Source organism: Xenia sp. Carnegie-2017, unplaced genomic scaffold (assembly GCF_021976095.1).
Source record: "Xenia sp. Carnegie-2017 unplaced genomic scaffold, XeniaSp_v1 HiC_scaffold_23, whole genome shotgun sequence".
NCBI classification, from domain to species: domain Eukaryota; kingdom Metazoa; phylum Cnidaria; class Anthozoa; order Malacalcyonacea; family Xeniidae; genus Xenia; species Xenia sp. Carnegie-2017.
Window position 1 is genome coordinate 1,553,042 of NW_025813486.1, and position 21,916 is coordinate 1,574,957.

Below are 21,916 nucleotides of genomic sequence, written 5' to 3' on the forward strand. Positions count from 1 at the left end.
CATGATTTTTCTTAACCAATCATAATTGGCAAACTTACAATATAAAATGTAAATGAGAGTGGGACTGTGGAAGTTATATCATTGTGAAAACGTTATTCTTAAGTCACTACTAACAATTAGGTTTAAATTAAAGCGATGGCCGAGAGTGAATCTAAATATTCTGAATTACTGACGAATGATTTTGCAAAATGGTTTTGGGATGGGACTAACGGAAATGAGTTAGTCCAACATCTAAATTATTATGCTCGCCAAAGTGGTTTGTCGGATCTCATTCGCCGAGAGAAAAATCCTCCCGTTGTGTATGCCATAGTAGTGAACAATTATCATTTTCCAAAGGACGTTGACCTGAAGTTAGTTAATGTTGGATTTACTCAACAGAGTACGAAACAGAATACTAGGAATCGAATGGAGCAATTAATAGAGGAAATTGAGTCGGAGATTAAAAAAAAGGAAAAAAAAGCACGTGCCTCAACGTTATTTGCATTTAAAGTCGCTAGCGTTGACACCACATCCCTTCACCAGACGGGCGATCGAATAAGAAAAAAGTTTGGTTATCCAGTAAAGAAAGAAAAAGCAGAGAGTCTTAAGCTACCTGTACCTACAAAGTGGGTCCTGACCACCCAGGAACGCATTGACCGGATCGTAGGTTTGAAGAAAAAATTTTATGCGAGTGAAAGTTTCAATGATGTGATAGATATTTTTAAGGATCCTCTACTGAAACGACGTTTTGAGGTACACGAACAGTATAAAGGTTGGGTACAAGATGAATAGCTAACGAAGAAAACTTAGAAGAGCGAAAAATGAACTGAATAAGTATCATGAATGAACAAATAGACTGTCAGTAAGCGTGGCTCGCTCGCTTGTTTTTAGTCCTTGTCAACGAGTGGATAATGAAAGTCGTACAAACGAACCAACCAAAGTAATCTTTTTATTAAACGACATTGCATTTTAGATTATAGTGAACTTAGTCGGTGAAGTGATGGACACAATTCATGTGTTTTATTTCTTTTTTCTGTCGTGTGGAAGCGTAATAAACTTGCTAAATTGCTTGATGGGAATATTAGAAAGACTACGAGTACGATTTACGTCATATTTTCCTTTTTAATGTACATATGCGTTTAAAAAGGTTCTAAGGTAAAGCCTGGATTCTCGAAACTAGTACTGTAAACTAATTTCTTACAGAATGAAAAAATATACCTACTGTGTTTGCTTAAAAGACATCGTAGTCGCGACTACGAATTTTTTACAAAACATCGTACTCAGATTGATGACGGCTACGTGTTTTTGTTGTCGCAACAATGTTTACGCGCCAAAATGACGTAAATCGTACTCGTAGTCTTTGCTAAAGCTCTCTATTCTTTATGTGTTGAAAGTCATGTTTTGACGATGAAATTACTGAAGAAATCCAATGTCCTGCTGTTTTTTATCATTTTCATGACATTGATATTGAATTCGCTTACGGATAGTGTCTCGGCAAGTTGCCAAGCAATTAATAAATGAAATCAAGCAAGGATGTTTTTGCTTTCTTAATTTTTATCGTAATGCTTTAATTTTGTTTTCTTTAATTTTAATCACTATTGAAAAATATCGTATATCCAATCACATGCTCGGAAATTTTAGGCATATGACTTTTATTTCACCGTTTTGTTGCTCATAAATTTTAATACTCGTTTGATAAAGTGGAGCACTGTTTGGGTATTTATGGTCGTGGAGCAGACATTTATGTTATCCAGTGCATTTATCGATGTGTATTTTGCGTATTTTTGTTCTTGTTTCTAAGTCTTTTTCAGTTTTCACATCTAATGCTTTGCGCCAAATGAAATTTTGAAAGTTTTGAGAATGAGAGGTCCGGAACTAGTCGGCTTTTTCTGATCTTGATGGAAGAAAATGGTTCACACGATTCGTTTTTTTTTTGATCCGACAAAATCAAATCCAACAAATCGGATCGTGTGAACGGGCCTTTAGAAAGAAAAAGCGACGGAACATTATTACATTGCTTTTAATTATCAGGCAGAGTATTTAGATTTACAATTCATATTTATTAACATCAGCAAAACTTTGCTCAGCTCACCGATGTTTTTTTGCTAATTACAGACATGAGCATTTACAAAATCAACACAAATTTAAATTCGGTCTACCTTAGGTCGGTAGCCCATTGGGTTTGCTCTTCACCCATTGAGTACATTGAGTTCTATAAGACCTGGAGGGGAAACGTCAACAAAATTAGTATAAATTATTAGCGCGCGGCCGCGTGGTCAAAAACATGGCGGATTTTGGTTGTCAAAGTCAGCGGAAAGACGCGGGCTCATAAAATGAAATTTTTTTCGCCCACCCGGATTTGACAACCACAATTGCGATTATAGAAAATATCAATGCCAAGCACAAAAACTTTTAGAAATTTTATCTTTAAAACATGCTGCAAACTTGTTTGGTATACGGATGCTGAAGTAATGCCAGAAAAGGAAACATTTCATGACACCGGTAAGCAACGTAAGATTGTTTACTATTTAAAGTGTTCAGTGTTTTGTTTTAAGTCAATACTTGAAGTGTGATGGCATATATTTTGTGAATGTTTTACTCCTAAGTTGTAATTTAAGTTATTTTATCCAGTCTTATTTGTTCTTTACTTAATCGATTGCTAGACGAGGCAAAGCAACCAGTTCTTATCGAGATATGCATATCTTAAAACTCCTTGTTTCAACTGAGTTGAAATGGAGGATTTTTTCATGATATTTTTCTGAAAATATGAAGCAAATATTAAGGACAGAGCTGTATTGAAATCAAATGCAGTGCAGGATTAATTAATGAGCTCTTTGGTACATGTCGTACAATAAAAATTACCTGTATTAAACAGCTAGCCTGGACAATTTGACAGATTTGGACAAGCATGATGATGGTGTGTAAAGGTTTGCTTTATGCTAAAAGTTTTATAAATGCCATATGGTGTTTCTGTAAATGAATTGTTTGTTACACAGTGTACTAAACAGGTTAGTACATCAAAATCAAGATAAAAACTACTTTGTTCAATAATGTGCCAAATTTTGCTCCTACCTTGAAATATTTGCTCAAGAAAAGCTTATCATGACATGCATGAAACATTAAATACAGTACTGCATCATCTGACAAAATCCATACATTTTTCAATTCCAGGTGATTAAAAATTCACATAAGATGCATTGGTTGCAATGAAGTTGAATGTGGAAGAAGCAAAAATTGATGGCAAAGAACTTTTTATGTCTTTTGAAGAATTACGATATCATTTAAAAGAATAAGAGTAGCAATCTAGTAAAAGAAGCCACATCTGCCTTCAACATGAGACTTTTCCAATTATGTATAGTTACTTTGTACAAAATACTATTTTAGATAAACTTGATTTTTAAGTCATTCACTGATATTTTACCAAAAGACAAAAAGAAAAATTCAAAGGCATAATGTAAAATTCAAAAATTTGTCAAGTTGTTTGAACCTAGAAAAAATTAGTATAGGTAACTGTAATTTGTAAGGACACAAAAGAAAAGTAGTGCAAGGTTAGCATTTTTGAGAATTAATAAGTTCTTGACATACATTACACAAGGCCATAATATTATAAATAATGTCTGTATAATAACAATTATACAACATGCTAAATATCTTCACCTACATTATAATTATTTAAACAGGTTTGCCTTCATGCAGCAATAAGAAAAGTGTTATGTCAGAGAAACCAATGCACTTCGATTTAAGAAATAGTATTTTCAATGGGAAATTAATGTAGTTCTGTTCAGTAGTAGATCCATGGTTGTCAATAACAATCCAGTTTCTAATATCTTGGCTTAAAACAGAATCAGCAACATGATTATAGAATTTCTGAATTTCGTTCTTTTGCTCTCCTAGTTCAAGATATTTTCCTCATAAGTTCTCAGTAGATTTATCAGAATATCATAATACTTTATAAGACACCCAGAATCAATCCTACCAAAAACTCAAAACAATTACATACCTACTTATAATATATTTCCAGTCGACTTAAGTCGTAGGGTAAGCTAACTTTTCTAACTCCTTTTCGACATTTTAACTAAGATTTACCCATCTATTCAAGAAAGACAGTTGCACCAAGCTGTTCACAAACAGTCAAAAACACAAGTAATGCGCATGGGATTATGCATTAAAGCTTAACAACACATTAACAGTGTAAAGATTGCCGTTTGATATTTATTTCTAATATAGCTAAAGTATTACTTGACAAAATATACGTTATTTTACAGTAGATTTACCTCATTTAAATGTGTGTGTCTATTTCACAAAAACCTTAAGGATTATTTTCAATATTTTATGCTTACGGTATCGTGGTTGTTTTCGCTGGTTGTCATTACTATGAGCAGTAATAGAGATCCGTTTCGGGAGGGAGCGAATGTTAAAAATTTTTCTCAAAGTGGAAGTTTTGACAACCAAAATCCGCCATTACCGCCATGTTTTTGACCACGGGGTCCAGGCCCCTTTGCCCCTCCAGGTCTTATAGAGCTCAATGATTGAGTATCGATACAACTCAATGCCTTCACCCCATTGGTTCCTTCATCCTAGCCCGCAACACCCGAATAATTATTTCATTATTTGGAAAGTTGAGGGTTGACTTGACCTCAACTCAAAAATGGAGTTTCATTCATGAAATTTTTAGTTCATTTCCTTGTTTAATCACTGTTTAAGACAAACTTTGAGACGTTTCGGAAAGTTTACTTGCTTACTGCCATTAAAAATGATTCAAGAAAGCCGACCAGAGCATGTTTCTCAAAGGAAAAAAGTTTTAGCTGAAAAACTTTCAAAGGTAAACTTACTGTCAAGACAAGACGTTCAAGTTTGACAACCAAAATAACAGTTCTCTTTTGTTGAATAGAAATAGTTTTTATTTTTAGGAGCAAGCAAATTTATCATTTTTGAAAGACAGTTTGACGAAAAGCGACGATTTGACGGAAAATATGGTAAGGACAAGTTTAGTCAAATTTTGGAATTATAACATGAACTTTCAAATTGAAGATTTCATTCCTTAAAATAGCAAGGTTATATAATTTTTTCAGCGTGGTATTTTGTCATCATTTAACGAACGCTTAAGCAAGCTAGAAGAAAACATTTTACCTGTGCATAAAGAAACTGTTGAACTACAACGTCGACAAAGAAGTATCCTTTTACACTCAATTTCAATCATACTCAAGTTTATTTTCTTAAGGTGCAATTCTGTTTAAGTCTTTTGAAGAAGACAAACAATGAGGTTGGAAAACTTGCTTTCTCTTGCAGCCACACGACCATTTTCAACTATATGTTGCCCCTCTAAATTACTTTGCTTGTACTTATATCATCTCAGGGTAAACTGCAGCATCCACCATCATATTGAACTAATATTTTCTTGCAAAATCGAAATGGTACAATCGGCTTTGTGTTGCAGCATATTTCTGGTTGTAAGTCACTGGCAGCAAATAAATTCACATCCTTGTAGCTATACAGGGACTTCGATACAAGTTTTCCAACCTGGGCAAACATTGCAATGTTTCATTAATGCTATAACAGATCCACATATGTTGTAGTTCCTTGACCAATCTCCCCCCCCCCCAGATATTGACAAAGTTTTACGAGGGTTGGATAATGTTATCAGCTATCATAATGTTGCTTCAAAAGAAGACCAGGACATCAGAGATGGGTAAGTGTTTGGATGATGGTTTGTATCCCCCTGACTAAAAGAAAAGGTTGTAAGATGGTTTTCTCCCCCCTGACTAAAAGGAAAGGATGAAAGGATGGTTTATCTACCTTTCCTTCCATGATTCCATATGTTTATCAGCTTATTTTTTTACTCTTGTCCAAGTTCTTTCCAATATGAAATTGAAACAGAAATTGTTTTAAATATCTAACTCCTAAATTTTCATGTCCTCATCCCTCATCATCCCTCATCATCTTACTCTATCCCATCATTATATTCATAAATTTCCATTATTTTTTCAGACCTGGTGCTGATGTCGATAGTTACATACAAAGCTTGATAAAAGTTCAAGATGCCATTAAATTTTTTGAAGACAATAATCCCAACAGTCCTGAGTTATCCCTCCTTGTGAGTTCATTAAGTATTCTTTGAAAACAACATACCCAACAGTCCTGAGTTATCCCTCCTTGTGAGATCATTAAGTATTTTTGAGAACAACATACCCAACAGTCCTGAGTTATCCCTCCTTGTGAGTTCATTAAGTATTTTTTTGACAACAACATACCCAACAGTCCTGAGTTATCCCTCGTTGTGAGATCATTAAGTATTTTTTGAAGACAATAATCCCAACAGTCCTGAGTTATACCTCCTTGTGAGATCATTGAGTATTTTTTGAAAACAACATACCCAATAGTCCTAAGTTATCCCTCCTTGTGAGACCATTAAGTATTTTTTGAAAACAACATACCCAACAGTCCTGAGTTATCCCTCCTTGTGAGACCATTAAGTATTTTTTGAAAACAACATACCCAACAGTCCTAAGTTATCCCTCCTTGTGAGATCATTAAGTATTTTTGAAAACAACATACCCAACAGTCCTGAGTTATCCCTCCTTGTGAGATCATTAAGTATTTTTTGAAAACAACATACCCAACAGTCCTGAGTTATCCCTCCTTGTGAGATCATTAAGTATTTTTTTGAGAACAACATACCCAACAGTCCTGAGTTATCCCTCCTTGTGAGTTCATTAAGTATTTTTGACAACAACATACCCAACAGTCCTGAGTTATCCCTCGTTGTGAGATCATTAAGTATTTTTTGAAGACAATAATCCCAACAGTCCTGAGTTATCCCTCCTTGTGAGATCATTGAGTATTTTTTGAAAACAACATACCCAATAGTCCTAAGTTATCCCTCCTTGTGAGACCATTAAGTATTTTTTGAAAACAACATACCCAACAGTCCTAAGTTATCCCTCCTTGTGAGACCATTAAGTATTTTTTTTGAAAACAACATACCCAACAGTCCTGAGTTATCCCTCCTTGTGAGATCATTAAGTATTTTTTGAAAACAACATACCCAACAGTCCTGAGTTATCCCTCCTTGTGAGATCATTAAGTATTTTTGAAAACAACATACCCAACAGTCCTAAGTTATCCCTCCTTGTGAGATCATTAAGTATTTTTGAAAACAACATACCCAATAGTCCTGAGTTATCCCTCCTTGTGAGTTCATTAAGTATTTTTGAAAACAACATACCCAACAGTCCTAAGTTATCCCTCCTTGTGAGATCATTAAGTATTTTTTGAAAACAACATACCCAACAGTCCTGAGTTATCCCTCCTTGTGAGATCATTAAGTATTTTTTGAAAACAACATACCCAACAGTCCTGAGTTATCCCTCCTTGTGAGATCGTTAAGTATTTTTTGAGGACAATAATCCCAACAGTCCTGAGTTATCCCTCCTTGTGAGATCATTGAGTATTTTTTGAAAACAACATACCCAACAGTCCTGAGTTATCCCTCTTTATGAGACCATTAAGTATTTTTTGAAAACAACATACCCAATAGTCCTAAGTTATCCCTCCTTGTGAGATCATTAAGTATTTTTGAAAACAACATACCCAACAGTCCTGAGTTATCCCTCCTTGTGAGATTATTAAGTATTTTTTGAAAACAACATACCCAACAGTCCTCAGTTATCCCTCCTTGTGAGTTCATTAAGTATTTTTGAAAACAACATACCCAATAGTCCTGAGTTATCCCTCCTTGTGAGTTCATTAAGTATTTTTTGAAAACAACATACCCAACAGTCCTAAGTTATCCCTCCTTGTGAGATCGTTAAGTATTTTTTGAAGACAATAATCCCAACAGTCCTGAGTTATCCCTCCTTGTGAGATCATTGAGTATTTTTTGAAAACAACATACCCAACAGTCCTGAGTTATCCCTCTTTATGAGACCATTAAGTTTTTTTTGAAAACAACATACCCAATAGTCCTAAGTTATCCCTCCTTGTGAGATCATTAAGTATTTTTGAAAACAACATACCCAACAGTCCTGAGTTATCCCTCCTTGTGAGATCATTAAGTATTTTTTGAAAACAACATACCCAACAATCCTGAGTTATCCCTCCTTGTGAGTTCATTAAGTATTCTTTGAAAACAACATACCCAATAGTCCTGAGTTATCCGTCCTTGTGAGATCATTAAGTATTTTTTGAAAACAACATACCCAACAGTCCTAAGTTATCCCTCCTTGTGAGATCATTAAGTATTTTTTGAAAACAACATACCCAATAGTCCTGAGTTATCCCTCCTTGTGAGTTCATTAAGTATTTTTTGAAAACAACATACCCAACAGTCCTAAGTTATCCCTCCTTGTGAGATCATTAAGTATTTTTTGAAAACAACATACCCAACAGTCCTGAGTTATCCCTCCTTGTGAGATCATTAAGTATTTTTGAAAACAACATACCCAACAGTCCTGAGTTATCCCTCCTTGTGAGATCATTAAGTATTTTTTGAAGACAATAATCCCAACAGTCCTGAGTTATCCCTCCTTGTGAGATCATTGAGTATTTTTTGAAAACAACATACCCAACAGTCTTGAGTTATCCCTCTTTATGAGACCATTAAGTATTTTTTGAAAACAACATACCCAATAGTCCTAAGTTATCCCTCCTTGTGAGATCATTAAGTATTTTTTGAAAACAACATACCCAACAGTCCTGAGTTATCCCTCCTTGTGAGATCATTAAGTATTTTTTGAAAACAACATACCCAACAGTCCTAAGTTATCCCTCCTTGTGAGATCATTAAGTATTTTTTGAAAACAACATACCCAATAGTCCTGAGTTATCCCTCCTTGTGAGTTCATTAAGTATTTTTTGAAAACAACATACCCAACAGTCCTAAGTTATCCCTCCTTGTGAGATCATTAAGTATTTTTGAAAACAACATACCCAACAGTCCTGAGTTATCCCTCCTTGTGAGATCATTAAGTATTTTTTGAAAACAACATACCCAACAGTCCTGAGTTATCCCTCCTTGTGAGATCATTAAGTATTTTTTGAAGACAATAATCCCAACAGTCCTGAGTTATCCCTCCTTGTGAGATCATTGAGTATTTTTGAAAACAACATACCCAACAGTCCTGAGTTATCCTCTTTATGAGACCATTAAGTATTTTTGAAAACAACATACCCAATAGTCCTAAGTTATCCCTCCTTGTGAGATCATTAAGTATTTTTGAAAACAACATACCCAACAGTCCTGAGTTATCCCTCCTTGTGAGATCATTAAGTATTTTTGAAAACAACATACCCAACAGTCCTGAGTTATCCCTCCTTGTGAGATCATTAAGTATTTTTGAGAACAACATACCCAACAGTCCTGAGTTATCCCTCCTGTGAGATCATTAAGTATTTTTTGAAGACAATAATCCCAACAGTCCTGAGTTATCCCTCCTTGTGAGATCATTGAGTATTTTTTGAAAACAACATACCCAATAGTCCTAAGTTATCCCTCCTTGTGAGACCATTAAGTATTTTATGAAAACAACATACCCAACAGTCCTAAGTTATCCCTCCTTGTGAGACCATTAAGTATTTTTGAAAACAACATACCCAACAGTCCTGAGTTATCCCTCCTTGTGAGATCATTAAGTATATTTTGAAAACAACATACCCAACAGTCCTGAGTTATCCCTCCTTGTGAGATCATTAAGTATTTTTGAAAACAACATACCCAACAGTCCTAAGTTATCCCTCCTTGTGAGATCATTAAGTATTTTTGAAAACAACATACCCAACAGTCCTGAGTTATCCCTCCTTGTGAGATCATTAAGTATTTTTGAAAACAACATACCCAACAGTCCTGAGTTATCCCTCCTTGTGAGATCATTAAGTATTTTTGAAAACAACATACCCAACAGTCCTGAGTTATCCCTCCTTGTGAGATCATTAAGTATTTTTTTGAGAACAACATACCCAACAGTCCTGAGTTATCCCTCGTTGTGAGATCATTAAGTATTTTTTGAAGACAATAATCCCAACAGTCCTGAGTTATCCCTCCTTGTGAGATCATTGAGTATTTTTTGAAAACAACATACCCAATAGTCCTAAGTTATCCCTCCTTGTGAGACCATTAAGTATTTTATGAAAACAACATACCCAACAGTCCTAAGTTATCCCTCCTTGTGAGACCATTAAGTATTTTTTGAAAACAACATACCCAACAGTCCTGAGTTATCCCTCCTTGTGAGATCATTAAGTATATTTTGAAAACAACATACCCAACAGTCCTGAGTTATCCCTCCTTGTGAGATCATTAAGTATTTTTGAAAACAACATACCCAACAGTCCTAAGTTATCCCTCCTTGTGAGATCATTAAGTATTTTTGAAAACAACATACCCAACAGTCCTGAGTTATCCCTCCTTGTGAGATCATTAAGTATTTTTGAAAACAACATACCCAACAGTCCTGAGTTATCCCTCCTTGTGAGATCATTAAGTATTTTTGAAAACAACATACCCAATAGTCCTGAGTTATCCCTCCTTGTGAGTTCATTAAGTATTTTTGAAAACAACATACCCAACAGTCCTAAGTTATCCCTCCTTGTGAGATCATTAAGTATTTTTGAAAACAACATACCCAACAGTCCTGAGTTATCCCTCCTTGTGAGATCATTAAGTATTTTTTTGAGAACAACATACCCAACAGTCCTGAGTTATCCCTCGTTGTGAGATCATTAAGTATTTTTTGAAGACAATAATCCCAACAGTCCTGAGTTATCCCTCCTTGTGAGATCATTGAGTATTTTTTGAAAACAACATACCCAACAGTCCTGAGTTATCCCTCTTTATGAGACCATTAAGTATTTTTTGAAAACAACATACCCAATAGTCCTAAGTTATCCCTCCTTGTGAGATCATTAAGTATTTTTTGAAAACAACATACCCAACAGTCCTGAGTTATCCCTCCTTGTGAGATCATTAAGTATTTTTGAAAACAACATACCCAACAGTCCTGAGTTATCCCTCCTTGTGAGATCATTAAGTATTTTTTTGAGAACAACATACCCAACAGTCCTGAGTTATCCCTCGTTGTGAGATCATTAAGTATTTTTGAAACAATAATCCCAACAGTCCTGAGTTATCCCTCCTTGTGAGATCATTGAGTATTTTTGAAAACAACATACCCAATAGTCCTAGTTATCCCTCCTTGTGAGACCATTAAGTATTTTATGAAAACAACATACCCAACAGTCCTAAGTTATCCCTCCTTGTGAGACCATTAAGTATTTTTTTGAAAACAACATACCCAACAGTCCTGAGTTATCCCTCCTTGTGAGATCATTAAGTATATTTTGAAAACAACATACCCAACAGTCCTGAGTTATCCCTCCTTGTGAGATCATTAAGTATTTTTGAAAACAACATACCCAACAGTCCTAAGTTATCCCTCCTTGTGAGATCATTAAGTATTTTTTGAAAACAATATACCCAACAGTCCTGAGTTATCCCTCATTGTGAGATCATTAAGTATTTTTGAAAACAACATACCCAACAGTCCTGAGTTATCCCTCCTTGTGAGATCATTAAGTATTTTTTGAAGACAATAATCCCAACAGTCCTGAGTTATCCCTCCTTGTGAGATCATTAAGTATTTTTTGAAAACAACATACCCAACAGTCCTGAGTTATCCCTCTTTATGAGATCATTACATATTTTTTTAAGTCAATCTTGCTCAATTAAAAAGTTAATTTTCATTTCAGACATCATTAATGGAAACAGGACGTGAACAAATGGAACGTTCATTTAGACAGTTCCTGGCGCTAAACAGTAGTCCTCTCGAAGCTGAAACATTGATTGATTTATTGAATTCTAACGAAGGTTGTCAATGGTTATTGCGGGGGGGGGGGACTATAGAAAGTTTTAGCAGATTTTTCGGAGGCGTTGTAGATTATATTAAGGCGGTGATTTTCAAAATATCATTTCCCCAACAAATTAGCGCGCGCGTAATTCAGGTTTTCCACTTGTCTTAACATAAGAATGGCTTTAGGTCATTCTATGTGAAAAATTTCGTTATCCTGTTTAAAACCTAGTCAAACAGTTAGGCCTGTTTCAAACGTCGCGTTTTACATGAGACGAATGCATTTGAAATAAAAGCTAATGAGGAATTTTATCTCATTTTCTTTTCTCTTTAGTGCATTCGGTTCATGGCCGTATGTAAAATGTGACGTTTGAAACAGGCCTTAGTCTCGCCATCTTACGTTAAAGTCACACGTTATTATGCGTCAGATTTAAGTCATTATATCTCAATTCACATTTTTTATATTTCTTTCCAGAAACAGAAGAATCCACGCCTCAATTTAAACCTATAAATGGTAACAAAAAAACATCAAAGAAATTTTGAAATCAATATTGTAAAACGATAAGGGAAAATGTCTTCTCGTAAATGATCTTTCGCCACTTTTCTAATGATCTCTAGTCTCCCAAATGTTACTTTCTTTTCCACGTTTAGACGAAGCTATAGAAGATTTGAGTAAAATAGCAGCTTGGCTGGTCACAGAAGCCCAATCTAAAGGTATTTCCTTGAAAATATGTTTCACTTTCATTATGGGTTTGGTTGTAACGCGAATTTAGCTAGAGTTTAGAAAAGCGAACGAAACACGAGCCTAAGGCGAGTATGTTCCATTAAACTAAAATACTTGGAATGCTACCTGAAGTAAATGAATCCACCTTTCCGACGGTAGACACACGTGTCAAAAATACGAAATCAAATTGCAAAATTTGGACAATCAAATGGTCGGACATAGTATTGTTTATGTAGAATAGTGGCAATGAAATGGTTAGGTTTAGGAGATATTTTTGAGTTTTGGATCATTTTTTAATCCGATTGTAGTTATTCAGAACAATTATTTATAAAGGCAGAAGGCATAACAGTGAATATTAATCATTTTGGGTTTGAAAAAGCATAACGATCGAAGGAAAGCTTGAATACTGGCAAGTCGTCGCGTTAATGACTTTTTTGTAAGCATTGTTGCGGGCCTTTACGGCGTGACTTAAGAATATCCAGGACGGATTCCAGCTGCATAAAGCACAAAAATGCAAGCCATACAAATTTTTGAACTTTTATTTTTATTACATGTTGCTTTCGCTGGGTGTAAAATTTGGTTTCAAAAAATTATTAGGTAGCGTCCCATGTATTTCAGTTCAATGGTATGTTCAAAAATTTCACGACTGCGCTGATAGCGATTTCAATTTTCGTGTTTTGATGGTCTGATCCAAAGTCGGACATCGACCAATCAGAGCACGCGTTTGGCATATGTTATTTTATAAAAGAATTTTTTGTTCTTTCAGATTTTATGAATGTGTACAGTCAAATTCGATCAAGTGTCGTAATGAAGACCTTACAAGGGTTTGTGATGTACTTGTTACCAGAAACAATGGAAAAAATGCGTGATCCGTTATCAGTATTATACATAACGCAGTCAAACGTTCACAATATACATTTTTTTTATAAAACAAGCTTTCGGCTGTCTGTCTACAGCCTTCGACGGGTTATAAAAAAGTATTTTATAACCGAAAGCTTGTTTTTATAAAATATTTTATATTAGTGAACGTTTGACTGCTTTAAGAAATATTGGGTTTTCATAATTTCGTAAAAGAACTGTTGCTAATGTTCATTTAATATACACGACGATTTTTTTGAGAATAGACATGTTTCGACATTTCTTGATGTCATCTTCAGTAGACATTATGAGATGTCGAAATATGTCTATTCTCAAAAAATTTGTCGTCTATATTAAATGCAGAATAATGGGTTCTTTTCATAAAATATTCAAGTTTTTTTGTTTTCGACTTTCCTCAGATTAGTCGAGGGACATTCGCTAGGAAAGATAGAAAGTTATTCTCCTGCCAACATTGTAAGTACATAAAAGTCAGTCTATCTATAATCTTTTTATCTGAAAAGTTAGAAAAATTTTTTCATCGGAAATGTTGATGTTTCACCCTGGGGGTGGGGGGTGTTGTCAAGATTTGTTTTACTAGAGGAAGCGAGATTTTTTACCGATATTTCACCCATTAGAGAGATAGTCTTTTCTGGATACGAAGAGATGGTTTTATTGTAGGGGCTAAAATTTTCAACAGGATTTTCATTAAGTATCAAGGTTAACGTCTTCAATGATAATCTCACAATGTACAAACTTATTTACATCTGCAGATGATCAGTCCGAAGTTGAAACAGTTAAGCGGCATCACTCCTCAAAGAAAATCAACTATGAAAAGAAATCTTGTGCGTCGTGTACCATCGAAAGCGTTTGAATACACAGGAAATCGGAAAGTCAACTCACCAGCTGCAATGTTCGATTCGTCAACATCCAAAGAGGATGAAGAGTAATGTATTTTATTGTGTATTTTTTGTTCTGTGTTTGTAAACTTTTTGTCGTTCGGCGTTCGTCGTAATTGCTGTTAAGAAGATGATTTCATAAATCCAACTGGATAAAAATGCTCTTCAACCGACAGGTTTAGTGGTTTTTCCCCATTGAACTAAAATACATGGAACGCTACCTGAAGCAAATAATTGAAGCCAAATCTTACACCCAGACACGCGAGATTTTACCCCAGACACGCGTGTTTGGTGTTTCGAGATTCTCTTGCGGAGTAATAATTGATTGGCTACACACGCGTGTCTAGGGTAAAATCACGTCTTCAAAAAATCATTAGGGTTTTGTACTACAGGTAGCGTTCCAGGTATTTTAGTTCAGTGGTCTTCCGTCACGTGTTATAGACCGCATTTTCACACAATAATGATTATACAGGTCACTCAGGTGTACAACACGTCCTCATGTCGGCCATTATTCCAGCCAGATGATTAGGATTTCTCACTTGTTTCCAACCATTAAAATTACATGACGTCAATACTTTATAATGAATTCAAGTATATTTTGACTTAAGAAATGACTTCGGATCATTTTAAAGGTTTGGAAAAAGTCAAAAACCCTAATCATCTGGCTGGAATAATGGCGGCCACCATGCGCGGCACGACATGCGCGAGGACAAAACATCAAAGGTTACGACACGAGTGACTCTTCTGTATATTCTTAATCTGTGGCATTATCGTGAAAATGGCTGAATATTCAAGTTAAAGCAATTAGCTAAACCAGGCAGAATTTATCTCAATAATCTTCCGAAACCTAAACTTTAACTTTGATTCTTTCCTCGAACTCGTTGCTTTTGTGTTTTAACTTCAACACTGTTATCTTTTAAAGATTCATACGCAGAAACAAATTTCTTTATTTATTTAGTGAGATAGAAGCTGGTCGATTCATCACTCTTTCTGCGGCACTTTTAAAACTTCTCCAGGTTTGTTGCACATAGTTGTTTTAAAGCGTATTTTAAAGTGTATTTTTTAATGTGTATTTTAAAGTGTATTTTTTAAAGTGTATTTTAAAGTGTATTTTTTAAAGTGTATTTTAAAGTGTATTTTTAAAGTGTATTTTAAAGTTTATTTTTTAAAGTGTATTTTAAAGTGTATTTTTTAAAGTGTATTTTAAAGTGTATTTTTTAAAGTGTATTTTAAATTGTATTTTAAAGTGTATTTTAAAGTGTATTTTAAAGTGTATTTTAAAGTTTATTTTTTAAAGTGTATTTTAAAGTGTATTTTGAAGTGTATTTTTTAAAGTGTATTTTAAAGTGTATTTTTTAAAGTGTATTTTAAAGTGTATTATTTAAAGTGTATTTTAAAGTGTATTTTTTAAAGTGTATTTTAAAGTGTATTTTAAAGTGTATTTCAAAGTTTATTTTTTAAAGTGTATTTTAAAGTGTATTATTTAAAGTGTATTTTAAAGTGTATTTTTTAAAGTGTATTTTAAAGTGTATTTTAAAGTTTATTTTTTAAAGTGTATTTTAAATTGTATTTTAAAGTGTATTTTAAAGTGTATTTTAAAGTTTATTTTTTAAAGTGTATTTTAAAGTGTATTTTAAAGTGTATTTTTTAAAGTGTATTTTAAAGTGTATTTTTAAGTGTATTATTTTGTATTTTTAAAGTGTATTTTTTAAAGTGTATTTTAAAGTGTATTTAAAGTGTATTTCAAAGTTTATTTTTTAAAGTGTATTTTAAAGTGTATTATTTAAAGTGTATTTTAAAGTGTATTTTTTAAAGTGTATTTTAAAGTGTATTATTTAAAGTGTATTTTAAAGTGTATTTTTTAAAGTGTATTTTAAAGTGTATTATTTAAAGTGTATTTTAAAGTGTATTTTAAAGTGTATTTCAAAGTTTGTATTTTAAAGTGTATTTTAAAGTGTATTTTTTAAAGTGTATTTTTTCGATGCAAAAGTTATTTTGCAGATATGTCATTCCTAGAGTGAACGGACATTGATAAATTTGATCATTTGTAAAGAACATAGAGATGGTATTTTTGACGTTCTCATTCAAAATTTGATTGAAACGTTGATTGTCGAGGGAGAAGTAAGTCGCTTTATGAGAAGAATTTGTTTGGAAATTTTTTCACGTTTTTTAAACGTTTTTTCATTCCTTATTGAGGTCATGGAAAACTCGGCAAGAAAATTAATTGCGAAAAGGGAATATTTCTCTCTGTTGCCTCTTCTTCCCGTGCTCAAGTATGTTAAATCTGTGTTGCCCTTGTTCTCTCAAGCATTACAGGTAACTAGGAAACTTTACAGGTACCCTTTTTTCTTAGGAAAAATTTAGAGCACATTAAATGTGGCCCAAACTTTGCGAACATACAAATGCGCCATATTCTTGATGAAGAGTGTCACAGTTTTTATAATACCAACATGTTATATCATGTATTTTGATTTAATATGTTACATATTACTGTCTTTTAACTTGTTTTTTTTTGTTACATGTGGTCATTTTCACGTGTAGCCTAAGAAAATCTTAAAATTTCATCTGTTCTAGGGAGTTCGTACTCCAACTCAAGCAGCAATCCCGAATCTTTTTGTTAATTTGGAGTCCGTGGTAGGATATTTAAAATTTTATCGATGTGTTACATCATCTTGCAAGGAGGTGGGGCAGGGACGAAACTAGAACGTTAAGTGGGGGGGGAGATATTCATATATTCACCTCTGCTCGACTGATTTGGTTTGTTAGCGATTATAATTTCAAAAGAAAATTTGCAGGGAAAAACTGAATGTATAAATATTCGCCCCACCCCTCCCCCCTCACTTAAAGTTCTAGTTTCGTCCCTGAATGGATGTGTTCTCTCGCTTTATCTTGTAAATATTCACCCACCCCTCCCCCCTCACTTAACGTTCTAGTTTCGTCCCTGAATGGATGTGTTCTCTCGCTCTATCTTGCTTTTGTTGATTGCTTTAGGGAGCTAAAGCTTTGGATGACTTTACTGAAAATATCAAGGTTTGTTTGTTGAATGTGATCGTAGCAAAGATGTTTTACTTTATGAAAACTTATAAAGCTTTGTTGAATGTAACCAATTACAGCAATGAATCTTACTAAACGTCTTCTTCATTAATGAGATTGACGGAATGCTTTATTTTATGCTACCATAATTTCTCTTAACATCCATGACGTCTCTCTCAGAGAAGGATCCAGGATGATTGTTTGGGGGGGGGGGTGCTTTAGTTTGGATTAGATTTTTTGACTTTTGTGGATGTCATCGTGCCATTTTTGTTCATTTCTGTTATAGTTATATCTTGTGAGAAAATTCACCTAACCTCTTTTTCACCTCCTCTTGGTAAGGAGGGGTGAGCACCTCCACTTTATTAGCAGGTGTACTCAGCCTCACCTTACTAACAGAGGTACGCCCTCCCTCCTACCCCACCTTGCTAACAGAGGTACGCCCTCCCACCCCACCTTACTAACAGAGGTGCGCACTCCCATCCACCTTACTAACAGAGGTACGCCCTCCCACCCCACCTTACTAACAGAGGTGCGCACTCCCACCCCACCTTACTAACAGAGGTACACACCCCCAACCCCAACTTACTACCATAGATAGGCGCCCCCACCATGACCTAACTCAGGTACACACCCCCAACCCCACCAGTAAATTCATGGCATTTTTATTGTTACTTGATGTTTTCTTTTCTTTAGCATGACCCGGACAAGCAATCAAATATGCCTAAAGATGGCACTGTCCATGAACTCACAAGCAATGTACGTAAGATGACTAGACATCAAGCAATGTACGTAAGGTGACTGACTAGACATCTAGCAATGTACGTAAGGTGACTGACTAGACATCTAGCAATGTACGTAATGTGACTGACTAGACATCTAGCAATGTACGTAAGGTGACTGACTAGACATCTAGCAATGTACGTAAGGTGACTGACTAGACATCTAGCAATGTACGTAAGGTGACTGACTAGACATCTAGCAATGTACGTAAGGTGACTGACTAGACATCTAGCAATGTACGTAAGGTGACTGACTAGACATCAAGCAATGTACGTAAAGTGACGAGACATCAAGCAACGTAAGTAAGGTGACTAGACATCAAGCAATGTACGTAAGGTGACGAGACATCAAGCAACGTAAGTAAGGTGACTAGACATCAAGCAATGTACGTAAGGTGACGAGACATCAAGCAACGTAAGTAAGGTGACTAGACATCAAGCAATGTACGTAAGGTGACGAGACATCAAGCAACGTAAGTAAGGTGACTAGACATCAAGCAATGTACGTAAGGTGACGAGACATCAAGCAACGTAAGTAAGGTGACTAGACATCAAGCAATGTACGTAAGGTGACGAGACATCAAGCAATGTAAGTAAGGTGACGAGACATCAAGCAATGTACGTAAGGTGACGAGACATCAAGCAATGTACGTAAGGTGACTAGACATCAAGCAATGTACGTAAGGTGACGAGACATCAAGCAACGTAAGTAAGGTGACTAGACATCAAGCAATGTACGTAAGGTGACTAGACATCTAGCAATGTACGTAAGGTGACTAGACATCAAGCAATGTACGTAAGGTGACTAGACATCAAGCAATGTACGTAAGGTGACGAGACATCAAGCAATGTACGTAAGGTGACTAGACATCAAGCAATGTACGTAAGGTGACGAGACATCAAGCAACGTAAGTAAGGTGACTAGACATCAAGCAATGTACGTAAGGTGACTGACTAGACATAAAGCAATGTACGTAAGGTGACGAGACATCAAGCAATGTACGTAAGGTGACTAGACATCAAGCAATGTACGTAAGGTGACTAGACATCAAGCAATGTACGTAAGGTGACTGACTAGACATAAAGCAATGTACGTAAGGTGACTAGACATCAAGCAATGTACGTAAGGTGACTAGACATCAAGCAATGTACGTAAGGTGACTAGACATCAAGCAATGTACGTAAGGTGACTGACTAGACATAAAGCAATGTACGTTAGGTGACTAGACATCAAGCAATGTACGTAAGGTGACTGACTAGACATCAAGCAATGTACGTAAGGTGACTAGACATCAAGCAATGTACGTAAGGTGACTAGACATCAAGCAACGTAAGTAAGGTGACTAGACATCAAGCAACGTACGTAAGGTGACGAGACATCAAGCAATGTACGTAAGGTGACTAGACATCAAGCAATGTACGTAAGGTGACTAGACATCAAGCAATGTACGTAAGGTGACTGACTAGACATAAAGCAATGTACGTAAGGTTACTAGACATCAAGCAATGTACGTAAGGTGACTAGACATCAAGCAATGTACGTAAGGTGACTAGACATCAAGCAATGTACGTAAGGTGACTAGACATCAAGCAACGTAAGTAAGGTGACTAGACATCAAGCAATGTACGTAAGGTGACTAGACATCAAGCAATGTACGTAAGGTGACTAGACATCAAGCAATGTACGTAAGGTGACGAGACATCAAGCAATGTACGTAAGGTGACTAGACATAAAGCAATGTACGTAAGGTGACTAGACATCAAGCAATGTACGTAAGGTGACTGACTAGACATAAAGCAATGTACGTAAGGTGACTAGACATCAAGCAATGTACGTAAGGTGACGAGACATCAAGCAATGTACGTAAGGTGACTAGACATCAAGCAATGTACGTAAGGTGACTGACTAGACATAAAGCAATGTACGTAAGGTGACTAGACATAAAGCAATGTACGTAAGGTGACTAGACATCAAGCAACGTAAGTAAGGTGACTAGACATCTAGCAATGTACGTAAGGTGACTGACTAGACATAAAGCAATGTACGTAAGGTGACTAGACATCTAGCAATGTACGTAAGGTGACTGACTAGACATCTAGCAATGTACGTAAGGTGACTGACTAGACATCTAGCAATGTACGTAAGGTGACTGACTAGACATCAAGCAATGTACGTAAGGTGACGAGACATCAAGCAACGTAAGTAAGGTGACTAGACATCAAGCAATGTACGTAAGGTGACGAGACATCAAGCAACGTAAGTAAGGTGACTAGACATCAAGCAATGTACGTAAGGTGACGAGACATCAAGCAATGTAAGTAAGGTGACGAGACATCAAGCAATGTACGTAAGGTGACGAGACATCAAGCAATGTACGTAAGGTGACTAGACATCAAGCAATGTACGTAAGGTGACGAGACATCAAGCAACGTAAGTAAGGTGACTAGACATCAAGCAATGTACGTAAGGTGACTAGACATCAAGCAATGTACGTAAGGTGACTAGACATCAAGCAACGTACGTAAGGCGACTAGACATCAAGCAATGTACGTAAGGTGACTAGACATCAAGCAATGTACGTAAGGTGACGAGACATCAAGCAATGTACGTAAGATGACTGATTAGACATCAAGCAATGTACGTAAGGTGACTGACTAGACATCAAGCAATGTACGTAAGGTGACTGACTAGACATCAAGCAATGTACGTAAGATGACTGACTAGACATCTAGCAATGTTGCTAGTTTACATGATCTCTCGTGTATTTCGTCTGTAAATGCATTTTCTTTGTAAAGTAAATTAATTTCGCGAGCGAAAGTTTTTTATAAAGATACTCTTTGTTGTATTATTTTTTGTAGACATTGATATTTCTTGAGCACCTGTTGGGATACACCGACACTGTTGGAAATATGCTCTTAAACTCAGGTATTATTTAAGATCCTTTATCTTGATGTTGATTATTTCAGTTTTATCCTAAAGCATTTTTGAACGATGATCTTGCGGGTGAACGACCCTATGGTTGTAGAATGACGACCGTTTCTCATGTACATTAGTTTCAAAATTGAATTGTTCTTGAATACATAGATTTAGAATCACTGAACGGTAAAGCTTGTGAGAAACATGAGACCAGACCCTAGCGTAAGATTGCCTTCTTTATTGAAATATTTATTCGTCGTCAATATTCACAAGTTCTGACTCAATTATCCACATATACCCCGCTCTACACCTGGATGATACATTTTACTGTTATTTATCAACAAATGCCCCCAATTTATATGAAAAAACGTACGTACAAGATCACGGCTTTTGTTTAAGCTTACGTGTAAAGAAATGAATGAAAAGAACAGATACTTTGCATTTAAGTAAGTTGTACATTTTTGTTCGTATAGAATCTGTAATGGATCCACGAATTGGTGACAGTGTATCACCTAAAACTCTTGTGGCTCGATACTTTGGTAAGTTTACAAAATTCTTTCCTTATAAATGCATTCTTCTTTATCATAGCTTACGTGTGTATTTTAAATGTTGAAGGTCGTGTTCTTGGTGCTCTTGGATTAAATCTTGAACTGAAGTCGAAAAGTTACGTTACAATGTTGGGTCAAGTTGCCCTGTCTGGGATATTCTTATTAAACAATTATAACTACATTTTGAAAGGATTGCAGAGGTTAGTGTCTTTAATATTTTATAACATACACTTCTCAATGACTGACTACCGTAAAATAGTTAGAGATTAGAGAATTTGAATTTTATCATTTTTAACACTATATAAAACCGTGTCGGAATTCATAAAATAAAAATTCGGGCTG

General features: G+C 35.4%; 2 protein-coding genes across 3 annotated transcripts in view; both read left to right on the forward strand.

The window, feature by feature from the left end:
- LOC124447855 (exocyst complex component 7-like) overlaps nt 1–21,916 on the forward strand; it is a 50,905-nt gene that overhangs the window by 28,131 nt on the left and 858 nt on the right. Inside the window, exons 1-20 of one of the 2 annotated variants that reach the window (XM_046998843.1) lie at nt 4,603–4,801; nt 4,890–4,955; nt 5,052–5,151; nt 5,584–5,668; nt 5,968–6,073; nt 11,722–11,839; nt 12,295–12,333; nt 12,471–12,533; nt 13,310–13,367; nt 13,821–13,875; nt 14,172–14,344; nt 15,256–15,313; nt 16,314–16,418; nt 16,494–16,613; nt 16,872–16,931; nt 17,289–17,327; nt 18,024–18,086; nt 20,969–21,035; nt 21,500–21,565; nt 21,642–21,774. In XM_046998843.1, coding sequence (XP_046854799.1) covers nt 4,733–4,801; nt 4,890–4,955; nt 5,052–5,151; nt 5,584–5,668; nt 5,968–6,073; nt 11,722–11,839; nt 12,295–12,333; nt 12,471–12,533; nt 13,310–13,367; nt 13,821–13,875; nt 14,172–14,344; nt 15,256–15,313; nt 16,314–16,418; nt 16,494–16,613; nt 16,872–16,931; nt 17,289–17,327; nt 18,024–18,086; nt 20,969–21,035; nt 21,500–21,565; nt 21,642–21,774 — 1,643 coding nt within the window. In that variant the 5' untranslated portion in view covers nt 4,603–4,732. Of the gene's footprint in view, nt 1–4,602; nt 4,802–4,889; nt 4,956–5,051; nt 5,152–5,583; nt 5,669–5,967; nt 6,074–11,721; nt 11,840–12,294; nt 12,334–12,470; nt 12,534–13,309; nt 13,368–13,820; nt 13,876–14,171; nt 14,345–15,255; nt 15,314–16,313; nt 16,419–16,493; nt 16,614–16,871; nt 16,932–17,288; nt 17,328–18,023; nt 18,087–20,968; nt 21,036–21,499; nt 21,566–21,641; nt 21,775–21,916 lie in introns of those variants that run through there. The other variant, XM_046998844.1, reaches the window with a different exon arrangement.
- On the forward strand, nt 71–1,047 carry LOC124447863. Its single transcript, XM_046998862.1, has one exon. The coding sequence runs from the start codon at nt 136–138 to the stop codon at nt 769–771; it is 636 nt and encodes a 211-aa protein (XP_046854818.1). The 5' UTR covers nt 71–135; the 3' UTR covers nt 772–1,047.